Source organism: Sebastes fasciatus, chromosome 15, assembly GCF_043250625.1.
Source record: "Sebastes fasciatus isolate fSebFas1 chromosome 15, fSebFas1.pri, whole genome shotgun sequence".
In the NCBI taxonomy this organism is placed as follows: domain Eukaryota; kingdom Metazoa; phylum Chordata; class Actinopteri; order Perciformes; family Sebastidae; genus Sebastes; species Sebastes fasciatus.
Window position 1 is genome coordinate 31,321,377 of NC_133809.1, and position 23,657 is coordinate 31,345,033.

A 23,657-nucleotide genomic window follows, 5' to 3' on the forward strand; every position below is an offset into this window, starting at 1 on the left:
ATTACAACTTAATTCTCAAAACATGACTTTTATTCTGAAAGTCTATGACCTCAAAATACTGTGACTTTCTTCAAAATTCAAACTTTATATTCCATCTTTTTCTTTAAATGTTCTGATTTCTCCTGAAAATTTGGGACTTCATTCTGTAAATATAACTATTTTTGTGACAATATTATGACCTTTTCTGATATAACTTATGTAGTAAGCTTTTGTCTTTTTCTCAAAACACAGTATTAAGACTTTTCCCTCAAAATATTCAGATCTTATTTTTGTAATATATTTTATAATATTATGGCTTCTACCTGAAAATTGAAGCTTTTTTTCTCAAAATATTTTGAGGAAACTGTGGCTCGCACTAAATTATGCACTGCACAGAACATTGCCAGATTAGGTTTTTAGAAATATGCATAAATGCATAACTACAAAAATTTTTTTTTTTGCAAAGTCCTGGAATAAGTAACCTAAACCATACTGGGACTAAACTTCATGTTGAGTTCACTTCTAAGAAATAAACATTGGCCTTGATGCAGTGAACTAGCAGATGGCAGAAAGAGAACAATGCACTTGTCTGTCCATCATCTTCAATTCCTCGCTCTCTCTCCTTTCACGCTTTCACCTGACCCCCGACCGCCCAGCATCACCAGCGTGACACTGGTAAACACTTGCATGACAATGGTGCCGTCCCACAATGAGCTGGGCTCGGCCCTGGCTGCTGCCATTGTATATTAATATGGATGGCAGTTTATAATTCATAGGGCAGGATTACTTGGGAGTGCTGGTCCCAGGCCTGCTCCCAGCACTGACACAGCGAGTACTAACAATACTGGACATGCCTCGCTCTCCGCTGCCCACCCCAATGCCCATTATAATAATATATTCAAGGATTAAAGGGGTTTTATCTTAGAGACCCATGAATTATGAATGGGGCATTTCAAAATTTAATTGCCCCGAATTAAATGATTCAAGATAATGTTTCTTTTATAAATTGGTAATAGGGCCAGGGGGCAAAGTAGGGGAAAATACATTAAATAAACCCTTTCCCCCCCAACAAAAGGAGAAAGAAGAGGAATAATACATGGTTGATGACCTCGTGTCTCTGGAGGAGATGGCTTGATCTAAAAAAAAAAAAAAGGTTTAAAAACAACATTACACACAAGAGGTGAGAAGTGAGATGAAGTTTAATCTGACAGCTTCAGGACAAGTTTCCTCATCAGCTCTACCGTTACTGTACACTCCAGGTCTTCAACCCACAACTACTGCATACGGTGAAATGGTGAGGAGTGTGGTTCAGCTGGATAGCAACGTACCCGCCCAGGACTTGTTGAGTCTATGGTTAAAGCTAGGAGCTCTAACCATAGAGCTCCTAGACAGCAGACTATGTGTGGGAAGCGCACACACACACACACACGCACACACACACACACACACACACACACACACACACACACACACACAACAATGGTACAGAGGTTTTTAGAAAAGCAGCAAACAGACTAGATGTTTCCAATAAGGTTGTTAAAATTACATGATTGCATAAAAAATAGAGATTTGTGATGGAAAAGTGCTAGAGTCACAGAAAGACAAGTGACACATCAAACGTGATACCAAACAAGAGCATCATGCGGTACAAAGAGGTCATAAACATCTGACCTAAGGTAAACGGATCCTAGTTTTGGTCATACCACTTGGAGAGGGAACACCGTGGCAGTGATTATTCACTACCACTACTGTGAGCCCAACTCACAATATACGTGGTTGAGTCGAAATTACCAGGCCAAAGTCAAGGTTCACTGACAGTCAGAGCAGATAACGAGCTGAAATGTGTCAAAAGTAATACAAAAATCCAGCGAGAGCAAATATCAAGTAGGGGAGACCAGGGACAGTTGTAACGCTTTATTTCAATTTGTCGAGAAGTTCCAAAACCATGTGGCGCAGAACTACCGAGGGGTCATGCTATAACTTTAAAGAAACAGTTCAACACTGTGTGCACTTATTTACTTCCTTATTAAGAATTAGATGTGAAGATCAATACCGCTCTCCTGTTTATGCACTAGAACTATAGACCTGGAACCAGGAGGTGACTAGCCTAGCTTAGCAAAAAGCTAGGCTAGATTCCACCACGTAACTCCCCCTAAAACCAAAATTCCCATTTCGTATGAGACTATTGTTGATTGATTGATAAGTCGATCAACATAAAATGAATCGGTAAAGTTATTGATAATCGATTAACCACTTAAGCAATTTTTGACATTCAACATTGGTTTTCTTAGTCTTTTATAGTAAAATGAATATCTTTAGGATTTAGGTAAAAAAACTAAACAAGAGCAATTTGTAGACATTACCTTGAGCTCTGGGAGACTATTTTCTGATATTGGCAGAGAATTGGTAATGAAAACTATTTAGTACAGATCCAACAAACAAGTTACAGCGTGTGAATTAGTGAGCTCTGGAGGTGGTTTCTCTCCTGACTTTATGCACAGGCAGGAGATTAATATCAATGGATTTGTCTCACTCTCGGATATACAGAGAATAAGTGTACTGTATTTTCTTAAAATGTTCTGTAAGTATGTCTATAACTGTAATATTGTATGTAAATATTGAAATTGATCGCAAACAGGTTACCAAACTGATCGCCGTATTGTGTCAAAAGATGTAAAACCTAAATTAGAACATTTAACAAAGCAAGATTTTAAAATGAAATGAATTTAACCAGTGTAGATAAATGTTATTAATTATCAAAATAAAAAGAAAGATAAACCTCTTCACACTCTCAAAGAATGACTCTACTGCAAGTTTTTTTTAATTTCTTTTTAATTAACAAAAATCTTTTAAATGTTAATTTTGCTATAATTAAAAATACATTTAAATAGACTCTGCTAAATGTGTTGGGTGTATTCATTCCCATTCAGTCTATAAAACAGAAAATGACTACTTGAGCCGATAAAGGTAATTGATCATTGAGAACAAGAAGCTGTCAATCATTTGCAAACAAGCTTCTGTCACGGTTTGATATTTGCAAGATGCGCACAAGCAAGATGAAGGAAAAATGCAAATAGACTGCCTTAAAGCCGTTTCTGCAGACTTATTCTGTCATTTGAAAGCAGAACGACAAGCTAACAGGGCATATATGTATGCAGAGTCAGTGTCATCACAGCTTGTTTCTGATTGGAGGAATACAACTGTCCCTTTTCTCCCCCACTAAGCGTGGAATTAGGAAAGTCTTCTGTCTTATTTTCATAGTTTTGGCTATAATTTCTTTCAGCGATAACGTATTACCCACCTGCTCCACTGTAGAGATAGTGGACAACAAGGCACATTTAACCTATTTATCTAAGGAATTACTTAAAGGGGACATATCATGCTCATTTTCAGGTCCATACTTGTATTTTGGGTCTCTACTAGAAACATGTTTACATGTTGTAATGTTCAAAAATCACTTTTACATTTTTTTCTCATACTGAATATACCTGTATTCACTCTCCGTCTGAAACGCTCCGTTTTAGCGCATGTCTCTTTAAGCCTTTTCATGATATGTCGCCTTTAAGATAAGAGGAGGGCAGAACCAGGAAAGATAGCCCATTTTGTACCAGAGCTAATTCCTGGTGTGAGTTTGGCCTCCGTACTTCCTATTTAACTATTGAACTATTGAACTCCAGTTCAACTGGAAGGAAACTAGAGTGAAACATGTTTATTCTACTGTGGTTGTGCAGTATTTACCAGAGTATCAGTCGGGAGCATTAAAGCTCATTCTTAACTTTGAGAACAGTCGTTTGTCAAGATAATCTGAACTAAACTACACTTACTAGTGTTTTCTGGGGCTTTCAACCACATCTCACGGTCTTCATCAGTAAATGGAGTTTGGTCAGTTTTCCTAAAGTTGGTTTAGATGTCATCATGTGACCTACAGTAAATATGGCATTGGCATGATACGAGGTGGTTGCATATGGTTGGAGATGGTAACCTCTGGTGTCAGATGGGATTGATCTTTCTCCAGACGTCCACTGACTTTGACCCTGATTGGGAAGAGGACTGGGAAGGGGCCAAAGTCATGGAGTCAGTGGACGTCGGGAGAAAGATGGAGGACATCCAATGCAGAAGACGTTACGACTTCTCCCCCATATACGACTGAGACCTGCCAGAGTCAGAATGAGAGTCTGCACTTCAGGCCGACACAGACTCAGGTGACATTTTATATATACTTTATATATTATTAGATTGTTCTTATCCAATACACCTTACATATAAGTCTCCGAAATATATCATTTATGGCCTCGCCCACTTACAGTACAGTTCCACAATAAACTCCTCCATCAGCCTACATGAATCTCATGTTTTAACAGTACCACTCTTATTTGAATGCCTGTGTTGATCATCTGTACCGCAAGAACATCGTATCTCAACACAGTCAAAGAAATAAAAAGTGTGCGTCTCTCCTGATTGGCTGCCGACAGCTCAGTCAGCAAAACACTCAGTCACACTGGACGGCAGCAGAAGAGCAGCGTGGACCAGCGTCTGGTTCAGAGGTCATTTAGCTGACCTGGCTGCATCCAGCGCAGGAGCTGAGAGCGTCAGAGCAGCAACCAGAAACGCTTCCATCACCCCTCTCTACGTCCATCACAGCTTTGTATCTAAGTCACATTGAGACAAAACTCTGTCAAAGTTTACAGTCTGCCATGCTGTGTTGCCGCGTTGCTCCGTCAACAATGACGCCACTAAACAAAAAGTGATTGGATTAAATGCGAGTGGACTCGGGGGGCTTCTCGACTGATGATTAGGATCATGGACGTTTAGGGGGCAGCCCTATATACAACCATCTGTTATCACCTGACCCAGGTTACGTGATGACACCTTAACCAACAACTACATGTTCCCATGGAGACCGTGAAATGTGGTTATAAGCTCAAAAAAACAACAACTTGTAGGTGGACCTTGACTTGAGATTTTGCTGAACTTTATCAATGATTGATATAGTGGCCATTGCAACTGTTGTTGTTCTGCTATTGAGGCACATCCAGTTCCACCATAAACCAATCTGTCCCTGCATCAAGGCCTTTACACACGGGCAGCGCTTTTTTCGTGCGATCAATCTGCACATCAATATATTTTTTCGAACTGTTCTTTTTGTCATGAGTACTTTCACACAGAACGTGAATATTACAACGCAAAAAAGCATCATCATTTTTTTTCCAGAACAAGGTTGATTTTCGGTGCTTTAGCATAGCCAATAAAGGCAAACATGTTGTGCGGAACGGGTTGAGTTACGCCGATATTTCTAGAACAACAACATGGAGGCTCCGTAGTCCGATCCATTACAAACTTTATTATTACTTTCAAGCTTGACAAAAGCAGCTCTGACCAGATCCACTCCTTCCGTTCTTACCTTTCACAATAAAAGCCCTAGACATATGATATTCGCAGGCGAGTATAACACATTTTCATGTTGTTTATTAGTCACGCTACCGGTGTGTAAAGTCCTTTACTGTAGTAGAGTTGAAGCACAAAGTAGCTACACAAAGTCATGAGTGAGTTAATGGACATTTTAGGTTATGATGTTTGAATTTCACTTCACTTATTCACGACCAAATAGGTAGTTTAGGTAAATGGGTTAAACTGGAAGTACCCACAACCACAATAAGGTCAAATGTTGTAACTGATAAGAATCTTGGCCAAATGATTGTAGTATTGACTATCAGGGACTCGGTCAGTAGTGGCTCTTTGTATCAGTGCACAGAGTTATTGGGGCCCACCCCTACAGTCAACACAAGCTAAAGAGTGCAAGAACCGTGATGACGGCGCTTCCGTGGTTTTCATACAAAAAGTGTCATGTTGAAAATCAGTGGAGCAAAAAGCTCCCAACAGGAGAACTCACATAATGTCATCGTCTTCTGTCTCATTGAGTCCTCAGTGGTGCGCGTATGGCTTTCTCAGTGATCACTGGGTCACTCAGCACTCCTTTTGGAGACATCTGAAGATAATTATTACTGCAATGTAAACGGAGTACATTCATAAAGATACGTTTGAAAACACAATAAAACAAAAATCATTGTTTCTTAATAAGGGCCGTAACGACGTAATGACGGGAAATGTACAACTTGATGGTAAAAAAAAAAAAAAAAAAAGTTCTTCATTAAGAAAGCAAAAACCATCTTCCATTTTGACCTGTCATACCAAAACCATAACAGTGACCAGCGATTTAAAACAAGTGTTCTCTTGGGCGAATAATTTGATGTTTTGCTTGAAATAATTTGAACCAGAAAACAAGGACTAGAGGGCAGTGATGGTCTTAACTCAGTAGCACACCCCAAAATGCACTAGAGAGTATGATTGTCAACCCAAAGCATACTGGACATATATGGGGCAAACCGCAGTAATAAATCAAGCAATTCACGAGATTAGGGAGACATTTTGGCTTTGTGGAAATAACATTCACCTAACTCCATTTTCTTTTTTTTCTCTTCACCTAACAATTTGCTGGAATCAGTTTGTGGTGTCCCCCTTTGCTTTCTTCCTATGCCGTAAGCCTCCAACTGTTATGATGTAAACCTACGTTTCAAACTTAAAAAAACAACTAATTTTAGAGCTGTTCTGCGCAGAAGGCTGAGGGACACACTGACAGCATTTTAAAACAGGTTCAGCTGCGGACAACTAAGAAAAGCCACGCTAGATGAACGTCCAGTCAGAAAGGTTCTGCCACTTTCAATTCAATTTTGTTTTCAGCTTCTATATTTCTGTGTCATTTAGCAGACACAAAAATAAATAAATAGCATGGGCTGTGGCAGTAAGTGAAATTAATTTAGTCACTGTTCTCTTTGGGATTATCTTCAGTTCGACTGGCACTTAGGTCGGCCACTTCCCTTTGGCCCTTTTGGGTTGAACTTCCAATCGAGTCCAAAGCTGAATTAACATTTTTGCTGACCTTCTCCTGAGTCTCCTCCTGCACCGGCTCTCCGTTAGCCTCCATATCCATACCATACACAGCCTTCTCTCCATTCAGGAGGTGACTGTGTTCCTCCACCTGGATCTCCTGGCCTTCTTCCACCTCCTCCAGGTTGCGTAGGATAATAGGAAGCTTTGCATCTGTGTCAGTGTTCTCCAGCAAAGCGATATCGTTTTCCTCGTACCGAGGCAACGGAGCGCCCTCTTCCAGCTTCTCCTCGAAGTGAAGACGTTTGGCCCGTCCACTGGCCGACGCCTTCTCTAGGATCTGCTTCTCGGCCAGGCGGAGCTGGATCGCCACGCGGGAATGGAGAGACAGATCAGGTTTCTCAAGCATGGAGCAGTCCTCCTAGAAGAGACCAGGCCAGAGTTAATAGAAGAATAGAATAGAAGAATAAAGAGGGAGGGACAGATGACTAAAGGTCATTAGAAGGTCAAACAAATTAAACTAGACATATTCAACTCCAAAGTGCTCGTCAGATCTTCAAAAAGCTCTCCCCCCACACATTTCTGTATTCAGAATTGGGGAAGCTGCATCCTACAGTTTTCGTAACTTTCTGGAATCGTCAGTCCAACAATCACACATTTGATTATTTGATTGGAGCCATTCAGAAGAAGAATGAACACTTTTGTTTGGACGAACCTTTGTACAATCCAGTTCATCTGAACCATCCTGAACCCTTGACACCCGGCCTATGACAACATTCAACATAACATCAAATTCCAGCAGACTGACCTGTGATGTGGTCTTGTAGGTCTTGAGCAGCAGAGCAGCTCGGGTCTCTAGGAAAGTCCACAACTTGATCTCGTTCTCCCAGCTGACAGGGAACTCGCTGTTGCCCAGGGTGAAGATCTTATTGATGGCACGATCTCCAAGCAGGTAGTCCTTCAGTTCCTCTGAAATCAAACCAAATGTTAGCATGTCTTCAAAAGAAACCGGAGCACAACTGCAAGCCGTTAGAGAAAAGTAGTGAAGGCGAGCGACACTGACTATAAAAGGTAATGTGTCCGTGAGACGTGAACCTACAGGAAGGCAGCTAGTTTCTTAAACCCATGGTGGAGCTCATGGAAACACTGCCACACGTTCAGTAATAATAAACTGAGTAAACCAGCGAACAGCACTCCGTGCACCAGCGGGGAAGGTGCACGGAGTGCTGTTCGCTGAATAATTATGTATGGAATTCTTATTTCACATGCTGAGAATCAGCAGTTTATTAATCTCTGTAGAGGTTCTCATTGGTCCAGGTCACTGGATATCTTGTAGTCTCACATCCAAGAGGCTTCATCAATATGGAACCGATTGATGAAAATGTCCTCTTGACCAAACAGACAAAGTCCAGTTGCTTTAAATGAACTCCTCCACTTGTGTCATGTAAAACTAGAACGTTCCTCTGCTGTAAGAGACAAGGAGAGCACTCCTTTTTAAAATGATTATATTATACGCTGAATTTATGACATTATTCTACTTTTTACTTTGCTAAGTTTATAATGTAATGATGTTCTCATAATGTAATAAGTTATTACATTACGAACAAAGCTGTTATTACGTTATGAGCTTTTATTATATTGAAGTTATTACGTTATGAGTTGCTACATCATTGCAAGTTGCTAAGGAAGAAAACAAATACAGTCCAGGTGGCGATACACTGGACATCTTTTTGGCCAATATTATAGGGCATTGTTGGTAACGGGACATTTAGTGATACTGGGGAAATATACTATGGAAGTGTAATCAGTACGAACATGTTGAGAAAACCGCTAGTCCAAGTTTCGCTCTGAAGCGGCATCTACAACACACTCCCCGGCTCACAGCTGTGTTTACCCAGAGGTGGAGACCACATCCAAGCTGAAGTAGCTCATAGTTCTTCCGTACCCCGAGTACATCAGTGTCTTGTCACTGTGGTACGGAACAACAACAGGTTTTGCAGCTGCCCCCCTGAGGCACAGAGAACATCACACTATATACCTAACTCAGATAGAGATAAGGTTGAAAATTCCCTTTAAACATGGCTTCGATACATGGGAAGGTGAAAGAGGAGAACTGCAGCTCCCTGGTTGTGTGCGCACACTATTCCATCATGTCACATCTGTTAAGAAATGTCAACACACACACACACACACACACACACACACACACACACACACACACACACACACACACACACACACACACACACACACACACACACACACACACACACACACACACACACACACACACGAGATGATGTGGCCTTGTGTGGTTGGGGATTTATGACACCGGTGCCATTCTGCATATATGCCGATGAATATTGTAAATCCCCTGGTGAGATTGCTCCCTCCACACATCTGGTGGCCTGCCTTGATCAATTAACCAGCTCAGAAATGGACAGGCCTTGCTCTTCCCCACTCTTTCTCCTCTACCTCCACCTCCTTTCCGTCTCTTACCCTCTGCCGATGTGCGGAGGAAGCTGTCGCTTGACAACGCTCTCTGAGGCGCGTCGGAAACTGTGACATGTTTTGTTTTAGGGTGTGCTGCCAGGTTTGTGGCTTCGAGGTTCCACAGGGAATGTCCTGCTGCTGATATTTCACAGTGTGTGTGTGTGTGTGTATGTATTGGTGTATCTGTCAGTGTCTTACCTTCTGTCATGCAGAAGACTCTGAGGAAGGCTAGGAGCTGGGCTGAAATGGGGGGTTCATTACAGTGCAGAGCAAAGATACAGGACCTGAAAACAAAACATACAAACCAATGTATTAGTAATACATCAATAAACACATCCAAGAATCAAAAAGAAAATATGTGCATTGTTCACATGTAAAACATATCTGATTGTATTATAAAGGACTAATCATACAATAAGCCTGTAATAAACATTCTGAACTGACAGCAGCAAAAACCTGCAGACAGACCTTAGAGGTCCCATATCGTGCTCATTCACAGGTTCATACTTGTATTTTGGGTTTCTACTAGAACATGTTTACATGCTGTAATGTTCAAAAACACAATCTTTTTCTCATCCTGTCTGTCTGAATATACTTACAGCCTCTGTCTGAAACGCTCCGTTTTAGCGCCTGTCTCCCTTTTTCATATGTCCCCTTTAAAGGAATAAATCAACATTGTGGGAAATGGGCTTATGAGAAGATTGAGATCAATGAACCTGGCACTCTAGAGACGCTACATTTAAGGGCTGGACGGATTAATAGACTGCCACCAAGAAATAATTCCAGAATGTAACTTCTCCGAAAACTACAAGCTGTTTATTTTGATATTTCTGTTCATGTATGGGTTGAACTAACAAGACAACATAGAGTTGTTGGTATGCCTTCCTTTCATTTTTAACAGATCCAGGCTAGCCGTTTCCCACTGCTTACAGTCTTTATGCTAAAGCAGACTAAACTCCAGCATGAGATGGGCATCATTCTTCTCATCCAAATCTCAGAAAGAAAGCAGACGAGGTTATTTCTCAAAACGCTGATCTGTTTCTTTAAATTATCTTTGTCTGAAATGAGAAGGATGAAGATATGAAAAACAAATACTATACAATAACAACTGTATACTTGAACATATTCCCTAAACCAATTCCATCTTTTGGTTTCTTTAGTTAGTTTATATTTTGTACTTTGGGGTACAGGGATCTTTAAAAACAGAAGAAACAACAAATCTGAAATCTGAAGCTTTACACACAAATAAACCTGAATTCCACTACAGCAAGTATAAAAGGTACGACTGATGACACCACCTCTGCCTGCAAGTCAACTGATTCTATCAAATCAAACTCTTGTCTTCTGTCTCTACATGAATAATACTATTGCTGTTTGAAGTGTTCCTCAGGATTGTGAAAGTCAGCAGTGTGTCCGAAAATATATGAAATAAAACAAGTGTGATCCAGGACTCAGCAGAATTCATTCCCCATCATAACATTACACACCGAGGTAATTTGGAAGAAGACAATATTTTCCTCGTATTTCAGCAAAGTGATCGATGTAGCACAGGGTCGACATTATTACACCGCACAAATGCATTAGAGCTGCCTCCCCGCTCCTATTAGATTACCCCTCTGTCCACTGCTCCAGCTACAGAGCATCCAGGTCAGGGAAGGGAACTCTTTGTAGAAGAATGCTGTTCTCTAATCTGCTGTGTGTTTTTGTAGCAAGAAGAGCTAATTACAAATTTGCAAATGAATAGTCAAATGTGCTCATTTAATTCCACTTATCAGACAGAAACGAAGTAGAGAGAAAAAAGGAGATTGTCACGTTGTAGAGAGAGTCTGATGATAGCAGCCGCTCAACATCTCAGTGAGGCCTGACACTAAATCTGTTGCTGTTTCCTTTGAAAATGATCTACGAGCATATCTGTCAGTTTAATAGAGCACCGCGGCAACAACGGGGATTGTTTCATTTAATTTCCACTGTTGAGATTTAGACTGTCATCAATAAGAGATTAAAAGGCATCTGATTAAAAATGCCAAGCAGAGAATGCTGCATACAATTAAGGGGCTAATGATAAAATGATTAAGCTTCTTGGTGATGAAAGTGTTGGGGCGGATGATAAATTGATACTTGGTGGGGTGGGGGGGTGGAGGAAAAGAAGAAAAGAAACCTGCTGCAACATTTATATTATGTGTTTCAATTATGCCAAAGGGGGGGCCTAATTGGTTGAAATATCTACTGTTGGAAGACAAAATTGCACCGCGCTGATATGAAAGGTGTACGGAGTTAGTCATGAGCCTGAAGCTCTCCTTGACCCATATTAAAATCTTTAGAGTAAAACGCCTCCAGCTGAGTTTGCAGATTCAGTCACCTATGAGAGGAGACACTGGATTTGTGGAGAAGTAGAAAGAAAAGAGGAGGAATGTTTGTCTTTGACATCCTTGTGAGAAAAAGAGGAGTAGGACATACGCTGGGATTCCAGCTCTTGCCAGCACTTCGGCCTTCATGGCGTAGAGGCGTTCGCTCTTACTGACGCCCAGCTTGATCTTTACTCGGTCGTGGGCGTTGTCTTTGAAGAAGAAGCCATTGTGGATGACAAACTCAGCATTGGATCTCGTGCCGTAGAAGATGTAGATCTACAGAAAGAAAAAATCATCAGCCTCGACACCATTATCATCACCTGTGTGGATGACAGTTTCTTTTTAGATCCAAATAATACACAGCATGTTAACCCTTCGAACCACAGACTGCCTTCGCTCACTTTTCACTCCTTTTATTTGCGGGCTCATGGCGTTGTCACAATGTGAGTTAGCTAAGCATGCTACTGTTGTTGTTTTTTCAGAATACATTTAACTTCTCAAAAATGTCACCAATTAGTATGTAAGTAGTAGAACCAGATATATCATCTTTTTTATTCCACATATTCCTCTTCCTTGTCCAAACCTGGCACCTACATTACCCACAATGCAATTGTTATTCTAGTTAGCAGCTGTTGTGTCCTGTAGCCTCTAGCCTGCAGCAGAGATGAGCAGCAGGCTATAGAGCTCTGGTAAGCTCACTTCTTTCTAACTCCACACCTCCACATTTTGAAGACAATCACTTGAGGACATTTGTCCAACTTAACACAGCTCCCTCTGGAGACACTTTTTCACATATGCAGTAGCACTCCCCAACACCTGAAAACACGTGCTGAGGGGGAAATGTGTTGCCTGTATGTGCCAACATTTTTTTCTTTTTTTAGCAAATATCTGGATGTGATTGGATGGAGGGGAGTGTTAGGGCTGGAGTATGTTCTATGTAGTAGTCTTCAACTGTCAACTGAAGACACTGACGTCAGTGTTTAAGCAACCTTGGGAGAGTTTACATTTTACTTTTAAAAACTCAGATATTTAGGCTGATTCCTTTACTTTTAGGTCCAATAACTTTCCAGCAAGATTCAGTATTTCTCCACCAGAATTGTATACCTGGCAGTGTGAACCATCTATGAAATCTGCTACAAATAAAAGTGAAAATAGAAACAAAGTTCTAAGACGGATTATAAGCAGTTGTTGATTTTCAGAGGGATTTCTCTGAAAGAAATGTCCCATTTAAAGAAAACTTGCAGAAAATATGAAAGAGATGCTTCTTTTAAATAAAACTTTGCTTAGCTACATACTGTATGAAAAACACAAATAAAGTCAGAGACTTCATGACCTGAATGGACCATGTTGATGGGACATTGTAAACCTCAAAAATATGTAGTGAATACTGTATGTAGTGAAGTAACAAAATAAGAAAAAATGAAATAAAAAATGAAATGTTCTGTATTTTGTCACTCCTACTGTTTATCTATTACTTATTTCTATTTAAGTATGATTTTAGTTTTTTCCACCAGAGTTCCCATAATGCTTTGGTGAAGAACGGCTGTTATTTCTGACTCAAAAGGAGACACAGTGTATGTAAATCTGTAAAATAAGACACGTATTGTAAAACAAAGAAATAAATGAATCTGCCATTTAAAGCATAAAAAGGCACTTTAAAGTGTGTCCTCTCGAATGTGTCCTCTCTAATGTGTCCTCTGAGAAGAGGGATAAGACCAGGGGGGAGGAAACTCCTCCACTGGTCCAACACTCGCAGCAGGATCACCTCGCTGTCTAGCTGAATCTTATCTAAATCCTTCCTGTTGTTTCTCTCACCTCCCTACTTCTACCTCTACCTCTCCTTCTTTTACTTTTCTGCTAACATCAACAGCATTGATAAGGTCTGTGTGAGTGCGGACAGAGAGAAGCAAGACAGACAATGCAGACCTAAATATGAGTAGTAATAGTGTCTTCACCTGTTCGTTCTCCTTGTAGTCCTGCAGTGCCACACACTCACAGCGATCATCCTCCAGGTTGTAGCCGGTGGTGATCTGCACATCAACAACTTGTTACTAATTCAATCTTCATGTTGTTCATGTTAAACATGATGATGTTCATCAAAACAACAATATTGTGTGCAAGTGTGTGAGTGTGAGATAAAGATTTTACCAGTCCATTTGTGTGGTTACACATGTCCCAGAGGGGGATTAGGGCCAGAGTGATCCGGCTGCCGTCCTCTGTAGGGATCTGGTTCTGGCGGGTCATCACCGAGGACACTGCCCACCTGCCACATACGATCAACCAATCACTGCTTGTTACATTTACTCCACTGACATCCTGGACAATAGCAGTTCTTGCTTCATAAAGGAGAAGGAAGTTCATTGACATTGGTATTGCCGAGCAGAGAGAAGCCTTGCATCAGATGAGGATGGAGGGAGAAGGAAGGAGGATGGAGGGAGGATGAGTAGAAGAGTGGAGGGCGAACAGAGCAGAAAAGGAGGAAAAGAAGAGGAAGGAAGATGGAGAGAGAAATGCAGGGAGGAGAAGAGATTAAAGTAATAATTCATCAGCAGCCCACTTTCTCTCCTCCTTTAGCATGCAAGAACTTAGCATCGTGAAGAATTCCAGTTTATTACTACTTGGGTGTTGTGTTTTGGAGTTTTGGCCATTATCTCCATCAGCTATAGGAACATTGCACTTACTAAGTTAGTTGGTGAAATCTGAGTTATCGCTGACATGTAGGTTATCTAAGCTAGGGGTGAGGGGGAAAACGATTCAGTTAAGGCTGGCTCACACTAAAAGATGTTTCAGATCTTAACAGATGTGTAAAATGTGAGAGCCCACACATAACGTGTGTTAAATCTAACAGTTTGGTTCCTATAGTGTGTGGAGAGCAACGATCTGGCCAAAACAGCACACCACACACTAACAGATTCATTCATGAACAACAAGAGTCCCCACTAAAAAAAAAGGGAAATCTCGTAAAATCTCTCGTTTTTTTTCACTGCTTGTTTTCCTCCGGTCTGTGAAATCTTGCCGATGCCGTTAGGAGCACAGAGGAACATGATTTTTTTCAGGTTACCTGTTTCATCTACTACTGTCACCATATAGCGACCGTTTTATAAAAATAACTTTTTCTAATCATATTTGCTCCAATCTCGCCTACTTCAGCTTTAAATATTTACGATTTGAAATCGGTGTGGCCAAGATGGACGTCTGAGCAGATCGGGGGATGGAAACAACACTCTTCTTCCATCACACAATAAATTCTGGTTTATTGTGCGATTGCTTGAATTATTCTAGGAACATATTCTTAGAGGAACGACACACACAAACATGTAGAAGATGATATGACAATCTGAATACAAGCCCATTTTGCACACACACTTATACACACACACTGACCTGTAGTCATCAAATGTGAAGCTGTCCTTCAGGGGCAGTTTGCTGGCGGCGGGATGAGTCTGGGGATGGAAGGAAGAAGGTGGACGAGAGGAAAGAGGGAGAGAAAAGGAAAAAACACAAATCAGAATGAGGAATTACATTATGCAGGTATGCTGGAGGGGGGCTGCCTGACAGGGACGCCTAACAAGAAGGACTGGGAGTAGGGGGCCACCACTGGGGCCGCATGTATGTGTGTGTGTGTGAGTGTGTGTGTGTGTGCTTGGTCCGTTAGTAAAGTCGCCACTCACATACATCACTGTCAACTTAATTTGTTGTGGCCAGTAGCCGTCATAAATCTGCCTCAACAATTTGGGCCTGAAACGGTGTGTGTGAGTGTGAGTGTGTGTGTGTGTGTGTGTGTGTGTGTATGTGTGTGTGTGTGTGTGTGTGTGTGTGTGAGATGGAGAGTGCGTGTCTGTCAATGCCACCGGTTTCTCCGTATAAAGCCACAGCCACCACCTACCAGAGCCATTTACAGGAGAGAGATGAGAGAGATGAAAGAGAGAAAGAGAGAGAGAGAGAGAGAAAGAGGAAAGGAGTTCAGTGGATTGCATAATGAAGAGAAGGAGGAGACAGAGAATGAAATGAAATAGAAGGAGGGGGAAAAGAGTGAGAACTGAGTAAAGAGAGACAAAAGTAAAAGTAGGAAGGGAAGGCAGAGTAAGGAGGAGTAGAGGAGAGGTGAGGGAGACCACTGTTCAGTGATAAGAGTCTATGAGAAAGAGTATAAGCTGTAAATCAGCTCTAAGTAAATGATAGGCATGCAGATTCATCAGGGATGAAAAGGGAAACAAAGATATGAAAACAATTTAATAAATTAAAATAAAACATTTTACCTTCAAAAAGTATGCTACTAGTTATGGAGTCCAATTTCTCTCCTTACTGAACAAATACTTATACTTATTTAACAATCCAACTATATTTTTGGGAATAAAAATAATACAAATATCTGTACTTATTATTATACGTATTATCTTTATCAACTTTAAAAGACAGCCAGAATCTACATCAGTCAAAAGAAAAAAGTTCAACTTCTTGTCACTTTCATTGGTACACTGTCTCTTCTTCCGACTGCACACTGTCATTACTAATACCCCAGTACAGTAGTTCAAGTGTCAAAGACAGACAGAGTTCTCCTGCTGAGGTTACTGGGACTGAGGTAGCATTCTGCCCACTGGTAACTTTGGTAAACTTATAAAAATAACATTCCTGACACGTCTGTATTACACTGTACGGACACTGTACAGACACTGAACAAACATTTTCCCAATAAGACAACAGGTGACTCACAGTAGGTCATAAAACTGAAAAGCATCCATAATGCTATGTAATGGAAAATAGGCAAAATGGACTAAATAAATAAAATGATACAAAATAAAACTTGGGCATTAAGAGGAGTGTTTCAATTAGTTCCACATTGGCTGTATGCTAATGTAAATGCCAATTACTTCTATAATGTTAATTGTTTTATCCCGGTCTGCTTTTATGTCTAAAGGCTGCTTGAAAGCAGCGGGGATAAGGAGTCGGGCTCCGGGTTGTTTTTTCTTCGTCCCGGTGATCAGCTCATCCGGAAGATGCCATCGAATGTGCGTTAGGATGTTTAATGCGTTAACTTTCCATTCACATCCCCTACAACAGTGGAGCGATGCCATCATCGTCTTATACACAACTCTCTCTCTCCATTGCTGTTGTAGCTGACCGGCGGGAACCTGCTGGCTGGTCTTCCAGCTCCAGCATTTAGACTCGCACGCCAATCCTCTTGTGCTAACCTCAGCACTTGTTCCTAGCGGTGTATGGCTATAAGTTTCTGAGTGGAACTCACGCTTGAGAATTTTGGTTCTGCATTGTGTGCATCAATCTAGAGGGTCCGATATCCACCCTCATAAAATGGTGTGGGAAACACTGATGTACATACAGGTTTTGGAGCAACATGTGAACATGTGAACTTTGCGGTTTTGGTGCTTCCGTGTAGTTTGTGTTGGATCAGTGTAGCGTAAGAAGTTACAAACAGTACCTTTAAGTTTTTCAGTTGGAACATTAAATATCTCGTCATTGTACAGTTTTCAATTTAATATATGTCAAAAAGGATTTGAAAATTATCGCATTCTGTTTTATTTGCTTTTTAATACAGTCCCGAAGGTTTTTTTAATCAGGGTCGTAGAAGTAAAGCCCACAGTCTCACACTTTAAAAACACCTGGTCTAAGCAGAATATGACTTATTTCTAGAACCCAAGACAGACAAAATAACTCCCCCCCACTTTGCAAACCAAAGGAAAATAGAAATAAAGGCAACTGCCACGATAAAGTAACAACGAAGCCAGGTTGGGTATTCTCTGGTAGAAAACTGAAGTGATAACACTAAAGATCTGAAATACAGATAACATTTTTTTACTTAAACAGCCCACCCCGCTACCCATACGCTAATGTACTGTAGGTTGAGAAGTGCTTACATGCAAGAGGTACAGCTCTGTGTTTGGGGGAATGTCAGTAGTGGTTGTGCCTGTCTGTATACATCAGTATACATCAGAATATATCAGTCTGTGTGGCTGATCATACATCCAACACTACGGACAGACAGAGGACAGGGAGGCGAGGATGGGGGTGGAAAAAGAGAGCGAGAGGGTTTTTTGAGGAAGGTACATTCAGGTCAATTCAATTCAAAGCCAATGTGACAAGCTAATTTTCCAGCCCGGTCATCTGAGGAGGAGGGAGGGCGGGGCGGAGCGAGGGGCTACACGAGGAGGGAAGAGTGTGTGTGTGTGTGTGTGTGTGTGTGTGTGTGTGTGTGTGTGTGTGTGTGTGTGTAAGAAAGGAGATGTATCAAAGATGAGAGGGCAGGACACACACACCTCCACGAGCCCTCCTTGCTCAGTCTCCATCTCAAGCCAAGTGCAACACAGAGCTGTGTGTGTGTGTGTGTGTGTGTGTGGGGGGGGGGGGGGGGCAAATACAGCAAAACAGCACTCTACCATCCAGATATCACAGTTCAACACAGACTGATACCAGTGTTTCCTATACATTGATGTATTTGTGGCAGCCCGCCACAATATCAACACCGACTGCCACATATTGATTTTCTATGTTTTTTTATATTTAAAAAACATACTTCACCGTAGAGCTTCGCCCAGCACATTGAGTCGCTTACCACAAAATTTGTCCACACGACTCTGTCCACACCTTAGTAGTTTGAACTTTTGGTGATAAACAACCAAGCAGTGCCAGCAACAATTGGCATATTAGGTGAATGCAGGCTAAAAATCACACGTGTGCTCTCGTATAATCCAAATAACCGGAACTGTACAGCACCCGGAGCATGCATGTCGGTGTCATCATACCAGACCATGAAAAACTAATGCACCCGGTGTAAATATCTGTAATAAGAAACGGTTAGCTTTTCTCATCTTCCTAACACTTTAGCCACGGCAAAAGTTAATAAAGACACCTGCGTCAGAAAGGTCAACTTTTTTAGTTTGCAATGAACTCTACGTTGTAACCTGTGGTACCTTTAAACTTGTACATAGCTGGGTCTTCCACTTGTTTTACCTGTTTAAGACTCAGCTTCAACATTCAATCAATGTATATCAATACATAATGGAACACACAAAATCACAGAACACACTAGCATATCCAGCTCAAATCTCTGCCCATCAGTATTTTGACTTATAAAATATCATTAATCCTTATAGCAGGATGTCAGCTGTATGTGATACATACACAACCAAAAGTCACTGTGGCTAATTGGTGGGCCGCTAGTAGTTCAGGCTGTGGCTCAGAGGTAGAGTGTGTTGTCCACTAATCGGAGGATCATCAGTTCGATCCCCGCCTCCTCTAGTCAACATGTTGAAGTGTCCTTGAACCCCAAATTGCTCCGAAGGCTGTGCCATCGGTGTGTGAATGACTATTTAGACTAGAAAAGCACTATATAAATACAAGTCCATTTAACATACACATAAGACACCAAGAAAATTCCACATTTGCGTAATGGGATAGTATGGAAACATGAAAACCCTTCAGGACCACAACACTGAGAAAATGAGCAGCAGAGACCATGTGTCAGAGTCTCCACGGCATCCAGAGAATGTGGATTAACACTACAATCAACATCAACCAAATGGACAGCATGAGACTATGACCAGTACCTAAAGGCTCCTCCAGCACTGGGATTCTTCTTCTATCTCACTGACATTAAGTCATTTAGAACACAACACTGCCACCTAGTGGATTCTACTGAAATTGCTTTGTAAAGTAATTTTCAAAGAAGAGTAACCAAAGCATTTCTCTGTTAAAACTAATCAAACACACTATGTGAGATGGGCTAATAAATGTGTGTCTAAATGAAAAGATTCCGCCAAATACAGATATCATCATGCCTGCAAAACATTCAATCCCCTAATTAAAACAAACACCTGGCTAATAGAATGAATTCTTAGAAAATGATTTCTTTCAGTGCTTCTTTGATAGAAGGGGACTTCAGAGAGAAGGACTGTGATGAGTTGTGATCAAAGCTGAGCTGTCATTTCACCATGCTTCAGATTAATAATGGGACATTAGCATATTTTGAGATTACTCTCCCACTTTCTGTTGTCTGGGCCTGGTAACCATTGTTTCATCATATACCATAATCACTGTCTTTATATTTGATTCCATTTGTGGCACATGGACACTGGACTGAAAACGTCTTTCTGTGATCATCTGAAAAGTTGAAAGAAACTGTCCCAGAGTTAGCTAGAAAGCTACATTTGAATTCAGACCGTGGTACAGAGGATAAACATGACATCATATAAAACTAAGAGCACTTTCCATTTAAAGCATTACATAATGCAAAAAATTAAATAGAAATACTCTATCATACATCAAATTATGATTAGAAGATGTTTATACGCCAGACAAAATTCAAAAGGAGGAAAAATATCAGTAAACGTAATCCTTAGCTCAACAATGACAAGAGATCAGACCATCTGTTTGTTCAGCTTTGCTTTCACTTCCTCTACCGAGGAACAGTGTGTAGGATTTAGCAACATCTAGCGGTGAGGTTGCAGATTGAAACCTCTCCTGTGTGCCAAGCGTGTAGGAGAACTAAAACGTGAATGGCTCTATCTAGAGTTGTTGTAAGAGTAGTGTAGGTCGTTTGGAGAATAGCAGAGTCAGTGGCCCTGTTCACACCTGGTATTAACATGTGTCCTCTGTGATCACCAGTGGACAGCTCTAAGTACAGGTGTGAACACACTAAAGACGCATTGAGGACGCATTGAGATCGGATCTTTCAGACCACATTCAGAGGTGGTCTGGGCCACATATGACCACATTCTTTTAGCAGTGTGTAGTGAATGCGTCCTGGCCACATTACGGACCGCCTACTCATCTGATGTCCAGCTGGGATCACCGCACCCCTCAGGTGAATAAACAGGCAGACACGGGCGCTTGTCAGCATGGAAACGGCCTCTTTGCTCTACTGTATCCTGTCGGCACAACTGCATTTTATTAAATTATTATCTTGTTTATAGGGTACATATCTATAGACTATCAGACTGGGAACAGGAAGTGTATTATTATCATACTGTCGGAGACGTGTCGGTGTTTTTGTTCCGCTGCTTTGCGCGGAGCTGACACCCAACCGCCTGTTCTCTGTCCTCCCCGGCTCTCTGGAGCGCTGTACCCGCTGTTGTCTGGCAAAAGCAGCGGTGCTGGCAACGCGAAGCCCCGGTACCACCGGTTCAATAACTTTTTATTTTGATGTTAATACAATGTACCAAAATTCATGAATATGTAGGATATTACTACTGACATTCCTGTAGTATTACGTCACAACGGCTGCTGTACTAGCCGTGTGTTTACTACGTGTTTATTTACATATAGAGCGGGGAAGTGAGATCGGATCACAAGTGGTCACTGGAGATGCATGTGGAGACGCATTGTAATGCCAGGTGTGAACAGACGTACTTAAAGCTGTCCACTTGTGATCCGATCACTGAGGACGCATGTTAATACCAGGTCTGAACAGGGCCTCTGTGTGGTAGCTAATGTGTATGAGCGAACAAGTGATCTAGTGGAGCAGAAGACAGAGTTAGTTTATCTCTGAGAATATCAAGTAAATGTTCAGTGGAAGTTTCAGTTTGTGCAGACATAAGGGCCACTGTAGAAACATGTCAGCCGGCGATGGAACGGGGGCAATGGAGACAGACAGACAGAAAGACATGTCAGCCTGCTGCACCACGCTGCACTGCGAAGCTTTGAATACATTTGAATGTTTCTCACCGAAGTTTCGAAGCCCAAGACTTTGTATTGGGGACAGCCCTACTGTAGTTTTATTTTTCTATTTAGGTGTAAGAATATTTCCGTTATTGACTTTTTGCGAGATCCCGGCTCCAGCCTCTCTACGACCCCTAACGGTATAAGCGGTTGCAGATGATGATGATGAACTTTTTGCGAGTTTATTTTGTTTATCTAACAGACTAAAAAAGTTAAGAGAGCTTGTGTAACGTAGCAAACTCACCGCTCGCATGCAATGCATCCTGGTACATTTATGCACAGCCGGCATGGCTCCGCAGCAGGAGAAATCAGCTTTCTCGGCACGGACTGGGGAATTGATTTCTTCAGGGGACTACATTTACCATCAGCACTGATTGGACATCCACATAAAAGACGGCGAATTTTCCCTTTAAATTAAATGAAGGAAAAATAGGATAAAGAGCAAAAGGTGTTGCAAATATAGTCTTGCTTCAGGAAATTGGTTCCTGAATGCTTTTTGGAACCAAGAAGTCTTGTTTCAAAGTATTGATTCCACACCAGGATTTCCACCAGTGTGTTGCAAGTGGCCCGTCGGCCCTAGGTTGACTCCCCGCCGGGCCTAAGCAATGGGGAATTACGTATTATTAAGATGTTTTTTAAACTAAAATGTGTTATACAAGTAGAGAACTCCTTAAAGGAATAAAGTGTGTAGGTTGTGTGCTTAATGTTAGTGAGAGAGAGAGATAATAGAGATAGAGATAATAGAGAGAGAAAGAGAGAGAGAGAGCGTGTATGAGACGGTGAGTAGCCTGTGAAGTTAGCAGTAACCATTACGTTATACTGTAGCTGTGAAGAAGTGAAGTGAAAACGCCCGTATGGGTGTGTAGGGCCTTTAACATCAAAGTGTTATTTATTAGTATTACTTTTTGCTGTAATTAGTCCAACTGGTCTTAACTACCTTAGGTGCCGTTATGCCATTTAAATGTCAATCACATTTTATGTCATCTCATATTCCATCCATCTACCGCTTATCCTGCCATCTCATATTGAATGTAAATGGTAAGTGGACTTGCATTTATAGAGATCCTTTCTAGTCTTCCGACCACTCAAAGCTCTTTACACTACATGTCAGCATTCACACATTCACACACTGATATCAGAGGCTGCCATGCAAGGAGCCAACCTGCCCATCAGGATCTAATCCAGATACTCATTCACACACCGATGGCTCAGCTTTTGGGAGCAATTTGGGGTTCAGTATCTTGCCCGGGGTCACTTCGACATGCAGACTGGATTGACCCGCCGATCATTCGATTAGTGGATGACCCGCTCTACCTCTGAGCCACAGCCGGTTGTAGTAACTACAACCATCACTGGGGTAAAAGAATGAAGTCTCTAACAATGGAAATACAAGTAAATGACCCCTACCTCAAAGCTATAACTATGTACAGTAATAGATATTTTTCAAAACAAAGGTTCAAAAGTCAACAGGTGAAATTACTTACAGTAATAATGGCTTCATTCCATTTAGATTTACCTTGAATTGATCACTGTCATGGCTCGTTGACATTATTAGTAACACCAGCGCTTTTCCTGCTGTGACAAGTCAAAATGTCTTCTATGAAAAAGGTCTACAGGAAGGGGTATGAACTGGTAATTGTCTACTTTTGGATTTCTCTTTTCGTCTATGCATGTTTTCTGGGCTTCCAAAGGAACGCTCACTCAATATTTGGCACATTTTTACCGTGTATTATCTACAAATCATGAATTTACAATATCTATATGCACAGTATGTATGTGTCTGTGTGTCTGCCTACCTGTATCAGTTTGTAGAAGTAAGCGTACTGGCGTGCAGTGTTTTTATACTGGCTTAGGACGTCCTGCACTGCCTGCGTGCCCAGCAGCACCTGCACCTCTTCCTGCTGGTAGAAAAGTGGCGTGTCGTACTCCTGAGGAAGACTACGGATGTACGGCAACCAGGATGAAGCAGGGTTGGCTCGCTCACACAGCAGGTGGAAGGCCAGCGTCACATTGCCCATGGCCTGAAGGATCCTGTCCTGGCTATACAGAGGACCTGAGACAGAGGTTACAATCAGTTAGCTGAACGCTACTTTGAGTAGAATGAATATCTTGTGTTACTGATGTCATACAGGTTGAAATTAGCACACTCTGAAAGTGAAGAAATGGTAATCTCACAGAACATCTGTGGTGGAAGAGATTAGACATGCAACAGCCTCCTACGTACTGTTAGAACTTGCAACAGTATATTTCCACATGTGGTTAGGACAGTCTTCACATTGA

General features: G+C 41.4%; 1 protein-coding gene across 1 annotated transcript in view; it reads right to left on the bottom strand.

Annotated features, from left to right (window-relative positions):
• Positions 1-1,160: 1,160 nt before the first annotated feature.
• setd3 (SET domain containing 3, actin histidine methyltransferase) overlaps positions 1,161-23,657 on the bottom strand; it is a 37,508-nt gene continuing 15,011 nt past the window's right edge. Inside the window, exons 6-14 of the mRNA XM_074659962.1 lie at positions 23,174-23,430; positions 15,090-15,148; positions 13,854-13,968; positions 13,661-13,735; positions 11,815-11,981; positions 9,556-9,641; positions 7,673-7,833; positions 1,397-7,285; positions 1,161-1,348 (exon numbers count right to left, since the gene is read on the bottom strand). Of these exons, the coding sequence (XP_074516063.1) occupies positions 6,794-7,285; positions 7,673-7,833; positions 9,556-9,641; positions 11,815-11,981; positions 13,661-13,735; positions 13,854-13,968; positions 15,090-15,148; positions 23,174-23,430 (1,412 nt within the window). The 3' untranslated portion in view covers positions 1,161-1,348; positions 1,397-6,793. The remainder of the gene's footprint in view (positions 1,349-1,396; positions 7,286-7,672; positions 7,834-9,555; positions 9,642-11,814; positions 11,982-13,660; positions 13,736-13,853; positions 13,969-15,089; positions 15,149-23,173; positions 23,431-23,657) is intronic.